Genomic DNA, 8,629 nt, shown 5'->3' on the forward strand with positions numbered 1-8,629 from the left:
GCCGCCCGCCAGCTCCCGGGGCCCGGCCCGCGCCGGCGCCCGTGCTCTCGGGGCGGACTCCCGGCCCTCCGCGCTCTCCCGCCCGGCGATGGCCCTGCTCGGATACTTCTTATTCCTGTACGGCCTGAAGCAGGCACTGGGCAGCTACCCGATCTGGTGGTGAGTGAGCGGCCCGAGCCGTCGCCGTCCCCTCGGGCAGGGCCCCGGGGTGGCCCTGCCCCTCTAGCTCCGCGGGCGCGCGCAGGTTGTTTCCCTTGGCGGCCACTTTGGACCTGCTCGGGCCTGGACTGGGACGCGGCTGTCGGAGCTTCCGGGGACATCGGTGTCGCGGGCTTTAGCGGGGTCCCCGGCGTCGGAAGGGGCGCAGCGGCTGGGGGAGGCGGGAACGCCGTCCACGCAGACGACACCCGCAGCCAGACAGCGTGAGACCAAAAGCAGGAGGGCGGGCGAGAGGCGACGTTCCTCACGGACCCGGTCGCACGCACACCTTCACAGAGTCGGGGACACAAGACCCAACGGCTTGGGGCAGCAGCGTAGCTACGTAAAGCCAGCGGGACCTGCCCGGAGTGGCAGGACGGGACGCCGGAGCCAGCGCCAGCCCCGGCCTCTGGCGGGCTCTGGATGGGGGTGGGGGGCGCGACCCAGGGGTTCTCCGGGAGCCCCTGTCCGGACCGGGAAGGAAAGAGGGGGCCTCTGAGGGAGAGGGAGAAGGCTCTGGAGTGGAGCCGCACATCCGAGAGGTCTGGGGGCTGCATGGCCCACCAGCGGGGGCACATTTCAGTGAGACTCTCCCGAATCTGACGATGGAAATGCGGATGAACTGAAGGAAGGGTCCGGAGTATGCACTGCACAGATACGGTGTTGGGGAGGGGGGGCGGTCAGTGGTACCCTTCCCTCGGTGTCTAATTTGTCAGAGCCCAAATTAGGAAGGTCACTGCGGCAGGGAAAGGAGGCCGGCAGTGTGCGGGCTTGAGCTCTGAGAAGCGCAAGGTCCGAGGATTACAAGTGGGGGCAGGATAGCAGAAGACCCGGAGCCGCGGAGAAGGCTCCCCATACCCTTCCGCGCGCGCGCGCGCGCACACACACACACACACACACACACACACACACGCCTTCTCCGACGGCTTGCCTGGAATTATAATAATTACGCCGAGGGGAAGGGGGGCGAGCGAGCTGAAGAACATCTAATCCGATAATAATTTTTCTCTTCGAGACGGTTCAGGAGCAGGGGCGCCCGGGTGGGGACGCGGGTCCAGGCGCAGCCCGGCGGGGCGTGGCGGAGGAGAGCGCGGGGCCAGTCCGAGGGCCTGAGAGACGCGGCTAGGCCGCACTTCAGGGACCCCGGGCCACCCGCGCGGGCGCGCGCCGCACCTGCAGCGGCCATGGCCGTGCAGTGTGGGCTGCGGCGACAGTGCCTGCGGCTGGGGGGACACTGACGCCCGTCCCGCCGGCCGCGGGGACCCGGGGGCACGTCCGAGAGAGCCCCGCGGCCGCCCGGTGCGGTGCAGGCTTCTAATTAGAACCCGCCGCCGCCGCCGCCTTCCCGGGCGCTGGAGGAAGCGCCCTTCGCCCCCGCGCTGCTCCCGAAAGGAAGGCCCCCGCCACCAGCCTCCTGGCTGCTCCACACCTCGGGATCTTTGTTCTGTTGGCCCTGAGGCTCCCTGGCCTTGACACCCCCCAACACAGGTATGCCCCCCTTTTCACCTGGGCACCTGTGTTCTATCTGAAGGGACCGCGCACATGCTCCGGTGCAGCCCTGCGCTTCCCGGGTCAGCCGGGAGGGGCCCTTCCACTGGCGACCCGTCGCAGCTAGAGTCTGGAGCAGGCGCTTGGCCCCGGAGAGAAGGGGGGCCCCCAAGCTGCCACTCTGTTCCCCGTGGGATTCTCACACTCAGGGATTCTGCCTTCTGAGGAGAAGCGTCTCTGGCAGACACAACCTCGGGCCTCCTTGGGGACAGCGGATTCGCCCTCCTGGGTCCCCTCTGTCCCCAGGCCAGCCGCAGGGGAGGGAGCCCTGTCCCCACAGGCTCCCAGGCAGAGTAGGCAGGAGGGAGGGCTGGCCGGGGAACCTTCCGGTCTGCCCGCCTACCTGGAGGACCTTCCCACCGGCTGCCCCTCCTCTCCCCAGCCCTCCCTCTGCAGTGGGGCTGAGGGACCCTCTCTTTATAACTTCTCACCTTCACGCTCAGCCTCCCTAATTGGTTGTTCCGTTTCATCCTCCCTCCCCAGCGGAGCCGCCGCCCCCCCCACACACCTTGCATATAAAAGTGAAAGTAACGGGGCTTTCTCACCTGCCAGCCGCGAGGAAACAGCCCAAATCGGGAGTAATTAGGCTTTTGAAGTTGGTGTGGCTCCCGGTGGGAGGGTGGAGGAGCTGGCCGCTGGCAGGCCTGGCTGGGAATCCCGAGGGCCACCCGCTCCCCAGCTCGGGGCGGAAGCATCCCTCGCCGGCCCTCACCCTCGGTGCCAGGGGCAGGTCCCAGGGGCAGGTCCCAGAAGAGCTGGACGCAACAATCCCACAACACAAACGCGGAGAGTGTGCCTTGTGGGCTCCACATGGGGTTGTGTGACAGACAAGGGGGCACCCAGGGAAGGGACCAGAGAGGTGACAGAGTTGCACCCCCCACCCCCACGCCACAGACCCGAGTTGCACAGAATTAGAATTAAGCAAACGCAGGACGGCTTCAGGGGCTGTGGGGACGCGCCCAACGCGGAGATAGTAGCTGGTAGGCAGCGCTCGCTCGTGCGTGCTCTGGGCCCTTCCTCCTGTGTCCCGGGGTCTGTGCAGCAGGCGTCTTGTAACCCCCTGGGCCTAACTTGGGCCCCCCACTCCCCCCACCAGGCTGTTTCACCCCGTTCCCTGCCCTCTCCTGTCCACCCCACTCCCTCGCTGCCCTGTGGGGACAGCACCCGTGGCAGCAGCTGGCTCGTCTTCACCAACACAGAAAGCCTGGCTCCTCATCCATCTGACTTGGACCCCGCATTCCACAGCCTCTGTGCTGGGAGCAGATACGGGGCTGGCCCAGGACATTCTGCTGTGAGGCCATCTGGGTCAGATCCACGGCCTGGGATGTGCTCCTGATGCAGTGCTCCCGGGTTCTCCCCACTACCAGAGCCATCTCACCGTCCCTGGCCAGTGCCCCCCACCACACACTCACTAGCAGCGGACTCCCAGCTAAAAGCGACCAGGCCCTGCTTGCCCCCAGGAAGGCCAAGTCAACAGCAAGTGCCCCGCCTCCCAGAGCCTCGCCTCTGGATGGCCCTGTCCGTGCCGCCCCTCAGGACCCGACCTGGGTCTCCTCCGTGTTTGTGGGGAGCATTCTGGAGGTGCCCCTGTGACCCCAAGGGTGAGCCGCCAGGGTGAGGGATGGCCTGTCGGATGACTCAGGACATAAGGGCTGACCTGCTCAGGCAGCAGGCTGCACACTCAAGACTTCCCCAGCTCCCTGTCTCCGGTGACTGCAGCCCTGTACCCCTCCCCAGGGCGGCTCTGCCACTCACTTCTCCAGTCTGCCTGCCTCTGCGTCTCTGTCTCTGTGTCTCTGTCTCTCCCTGTCTCTGTCCCTATCCCTCTTTCTCTGCCTCTCTCTGCAGCCCTGAGGCTGGTGAGGACAGTTGTGAGGCCCTAAGACCAGAGGAATCCAGACACTAGGTTACCCCTCTGGTATTGTAGGATCTCAGGTGCAGGGAGCCCACCAGTGGCCATCCTTATGTCAAGGGGCGATGTGAGAAATGGCCAGAGGTGAAACATGCATGGTCAGAAGCCCCAGGTCCACCTCTGCCTCCCCCACCTCGGGCTCCCCCCCCACTTGGCCGCCCACACGCTGGCCACTGTCTCTCCCAGCCCGGCTGTCCCTGCTCTCACTGGCAGCCGATTTTCTGCTTTATTTGCATAAACCTGCTAGAATCCTTTGTGGCGGGCAATACAATGGGGGAGGAGATGGAGGAAATGGTCTTAGTTAGAGAGAGCTGTAAACCCTGTGAACCCGCATTTTTCTGGGCTCCTGCGCCAGATCTCCAGCCCCCAGGGGCCGGCCATTCTCACCATCCGCCATCCTCCCTCCGACGTGGCCCGGGACCTGAGCGCAACGAAAGTAGCAGGCCGGAGCCTTCCTTGGACAGTTGTCCATGAAGACATACATTCAGAAGTGGAAGACAGGGGACACTTGGGGACGTCCTGGCCGATGTGACCTGTTTGGGTTTTGTATTATGTAGTTTTCTCGTGCAGCATTTTTATGCACTTTGTAATAACGGATTGGAAATTCAAAAAGCCCCAAAACCCAGGTTGTTAGGACAGGCAGCACGTTCTACATCGCTCGGCAGGCCTGGGTGGGGGATCCAGCCCGGACACCGGCTTCCGTCCTCAGCCAGCCACCTAGCACTGGCCACATTCGAGATTTGCATCTGCCTTCCAAGCCTGGTGGAGGACCGAGAGGCGGGTCTGGGCTCCAGATGGGCTTCCTGAAGGTGACGGTCGTGCCCACATGGTGCTGGGAGGTGGTGATCTGCCCGTCATGGGGGGAAGGAGCAGAGGCCCAGGAAGGCACAGCCCCCCGACCCCAGCCCTGCAGCTGTTCAGTAAAGTTTTGTCGACTCAAGACTGAATGAGTGAGCGAGTGAATGATGGGTCCTTCCCGTGGAACACAGAGGCCTCTCGGGTGGGCCCCTCCCCGGGACGCCTCCTGGCTGAGTTCCCTGCTCCGGGGCCGGGTCCCGCGGCACACTGGGCAGCGCTGCCTCGGCCTCCTTCCCGGCCTCCCCAGGTGACACCCTGGAGGTGTCTCACGCTTTGGTGCCTCCACATTCCTTCCCCGACGAAACGTGCTGCAGCCGCCCAGGGAGCGGGCAAATGCATGGCCGCGGGCACAGGAGCCTCTGCCCGCCTGCCAGGACTTGCTCAAAGTATGTGTCAGTAATCCGGGCTCAGCCGGCGGGGCGGGGGGGGTGGGGGGCGGCTGCAGGCAGGGAGGGGACCCAGAACGGACCAGGGTCCTGCAGCCCCCAACGGGCCCTCCCAGTGCCCAAGCTGCGCACGCTCCCACAGAGGTCTTCCAGGCCAAAGGCGGCAGGAGCATGGAGGCACGCAGACTCTCCCCGTGGTCCCCAGCTCACGGAGGGTGCAGAGAGAAAGCAACCTCGGAGAACCCTTGGCAGAGCCCCTGGCCCCTGTGGCTCCCAGATGGCTCCATCTAGACAGGACAGAGCCCTCCCGTCTTCCTGGGCAGCCCTCAGGGCTCGGTGTCACTTCGCACATTGTCCCCAGGCAGAGACCCATGGGACCAGCCAAGGCCCTCCTGGGCAGACAGTCGCAGGGTGAGTGTGGCCCCGACCTCCTTGCTCCCCCGGACCCTGCGTTCAGCTCTGTGCCCTCAAAGGACAAGAGAAGACGTGGCCGGCCTCGGTGGGGCCCAGAGAAGGTGGCTAGCAGGTCGAGGGCCACAGAGCACTTCCTGGAGACAGTGCCGATGCACCTAAGCCTTCTGGAGCCTCAGATAGGGCGTGGTCCCAGTCCCACCGCCTCCTCCGAGTGCTGGGGAAACTGAGGCCAGGGAGGGAAGTCGGATACCATTAAGCAAGTGGGCCAGAGCCAGGGCCACGTGCTGTGTCCCCTGAGGCCCAGCCAGGGCCCCACGCACAGAGTCCCGAAGTCTGCTCGGTCGCCCCAGAATACCAGGGCCCTGGGCAAGGACCACAGGAGCCCTGTCCCTGCTGAGGTTTACCGCAAAAGGAAACCCGGCCAGGCTCAATGACACCTGAGGGGCTGCCACCCCCACGGGACGGCAGGAACAGCGCACAGGTGCCTCCTCCATCTATGGGGAGAATGGACGCCTTGGCCCCAAGCTGCTTCTGCACCCCCCACCCCTGCCGCACCTTCGTGATAAAGGCCCGCGGGTGCCGGTGACGGCCATCAGCCCATCCCTCGGCTGCGTGTTGCAGCCAGCGCCTCCGCTCCACCCTGAGCAGGGCGGCCTGGCAAGGCGCCCAGACTTCCCCAGTGCTGCCCTCCCGGGAGGGAGGGAGAAAACCATTAGCGCTGGCGGGCGGCTGGTGCGGCTCACGTGGCCCCGGCCACAGGCTGGGGCCGGAGTCCAGGGGCCACTTTCCAGGCCACACGCATGTGCGCTCTGGGTTGAAGGTGGCACCCCCCGTTTCCTGAGACATGAGCTGGCGCTCGACTGTTGGGCACTCGGAGCGCTGCGTGGATCCTAGAGGACTCGCCCTGCCCGCCATCCTCCAGGGTCTCTGCCCCAGACCGGGACCGTGTGAGCGCCGTGCAGGGGTGTCTGCCCCGCCTGAGCCCTGCCCCCTGCCACACGTGGTCTGCAGCTCAGGACCTAGCCCCCAGCCCCAGGCCCGACGGGAGGGGGCCCACCGACACCTGCTCCTGGATGCCAGCCCCTCCACCCTGTGGACGGCCCTGCAGACAGTCCCTCGGAGCTGGGACTCTGGGGACAGGCTCAGAGGAGGAGGAGGGCTGTGTCTCCGGGTCGAGGCGCTCCGGGTTTGCGGGCCTTCGGGGCATGGGGTGTGACGTCTGGACAGGGGCGGCCGGGTGTGGGCGCCTTCTGGGACGGCTCCCTGCGCTGCAGGGAAGTGCGCTCATTCCTCACGGGCTGAATCACGCACCAGGTGCAGGTGACGGAAGTGGGTGCAGCGAGGGCGGGGCGGCCCCTGCTCCCCCAGACCTGAGGGACCACTGCTGCCCGTCCGGAAGGGTCGGGGCCTCACCGTGACCCAGAGAGAGGCACCGAGGCCTAAGTGAGGGGCGGCAGACTCACCCCTGCCCCTCCCGTCTCCGCCTGGAGCCTTTGCGCACCTGTGAAGGCTGTGAGGCTGAGGGGGACGTGGAGCTCGCCCAAAGCCCAGACCCCCAGCGACAGCTCAGCGTGGTGCCTGAGGGCTGTGAGGCCCGGTCCATGCTGCGACCCCTCCTGGGTCCCCTCACAGTGCGGGGCAGAGACCCCGGGCTTGCCTCCTTGGGGCCTGGAGCCAGGTGGCCCCTGTTCCAACATCAGGGGTGAAACCTGCATACCTGTGTGTCAGCAGGGGAAACCGAGGCACAGCGGGTCCTGGCGCAGCTGGTGGGGACAGGCGCAGGCCACCAGTCCCGGCACCCCTCTGTGGCCACCCTACAAGTGACACGGGGCTGAGTGGGGCCCCGGGGACTCGTGGTGCTGGCTGCGTGATGCGACATCTATCCGACTTGTCACAGACCCGTGTTCACAGCCCCCAGACTCGTGCGTGAAGCCGGAGCCCCTAGGTGACCGCGTTAGGAGGGGGAGTTCCCCATGATGGCGTTCGTGTCCTCATAAGGAGAAGAGCCCAGGTCTCTCTGCCCCCGCTACGTGAGGAGCTCGGGGGACACCAGACCCGGGATGTGCTAGCACCTGGACGTTGGACGTCCAGCCTCGGATCCGTGAGGAATGCGTGTGCTGTGACACCACCCGGTCCGTGGCGTTCACCAGGGCAGCCCACACTGCCCGAGACGCTTGTCCCTAAAGGCTATTCTGCATGCCTGGTGTTCAGTGCATTTTGAGGCATCCGAGTATGGGAGAAGGGGCCCTTGGGAGCCGTCCGGCCACATTAACACATGGACGCCGGCCGGGTGGCTCCGCCTGCGCCCAGATTCCTGGCCCAGGAGGTCCCAGGTGCCACCCACGAGGTTGTGAGGGTCACAGGGGGCCACGCACTGGGCCACACAGGTGACGTGAGGGGGCCGGTGGGGCCTGTGGGGGACACAGGCAGGGTGGCCGGGCGGTGAGCACCCTGCCGGGCCCTCGACTGGGTGGGGAAGTTCTGTCCCCTGGGTCTCAGCGGCTTGTGGAGACAGGCAGCAGACGGTCAGCCCTTTGCCACTCACAAGTGGCCAGAGTCCATGGCTTCAAGGGCGCACAGTGGCACTCAGCAGGTGGCAAGTCTGGGTGGCTCCGCTGGGGTCCCTGCGGAGGTCCCTGGAGCCTCAGTCAGGGCGCTAGCTCATCTGGGGCATGACCTCGCCCGAGGTCTCTTGGAGGACCCAGTCCACGTATGCTAGGAGTGCAGGCCGGTCCTTCTCGGCTCCTGGGTGGGGGTGGGGGTCTCGGCCCGGGGACGCGGCTGCTCCGGACGCCTTTGGTCTGGGACCTTTCCTCCTGGATGGAGGCTGTGCTCTGAGATCGTGGGTGTGACCAGTGACCCTGATTTACGTCGGTAAGCGTGGCCTGGCGTCCTGGCCACAGTCACCAGGTCACTGTCCCAACAGCATGGCAGCAGGGTGGGGCCTCCCAGGGCCAGTCAGTGTCCGGGCCTGGAGGGGGTGCCTCCCTCCCCGGGCGCACAGCCCCGCAGCCCCTCCCGGAAGTCCGAGAGAGCCTCACGGTGCAGGGACCCTGGGGCGGGAAGTGACGTCATTTATGCCCCAACTGTGAACAGAGCCAGAGCCAGACTTCCCTCCCATCGTGAGCAGAGGCGACGAAGGGCCGCGGGTTCGCCCTGGGAGCCGATGTCACCGGGAGGGAGCAGACCCCACCATCTCAGATGACAGCCGGGCATTCGTCAGGCACCTCCCGCGCTTACCCTGCGCTGCCCCTCGGTCGGTCTCGTTTCTTTCTCCTTCCCATGGCGGACAGTAACACGGAGATCCCGCCAT

General features: G+C 66.0%; 1 protein-coding gene across 1 annotated transcript in view; it reads left to right on the forward strand.

Moving 5' to 3' along the window:
- The first annotated feature begins 88 nt into the window (after positions 1 to 88).
- WNT3A (Wnt family member 3A) overlaps positions 89 to 8,629 on the forward strand; it is a 38,576-nt gene continuing 30,035 nt past the window's right edge. The window contains exon 1 of the mRNA XM_029942573.1: positions 89 to 159. Coding sequence (XP_029798433.1) covers positions 89 to 159 — 71 coding nt within the window. The remainder of the gene's footprint in view (positions 160 to 8,629) is intronic.

The sequence above is a fragment of the Suricata suricatta genome, chromosome 6 (genome assembly GCF_006229205.1).
Source record: "Suricata suricatta isolate VVHF042 chromosome 6, meerkat_22Aug2017_6uvM2_HiC, whole genome shotgun sequence".
In the NCBI taxonomy this organism is placed as follows: domain Eukaryota; kingdom Metazoa; phylum Chordata; class Mammalia; order Carnivora; family Herpestidae; genus Suricata; species Suricata suricatta.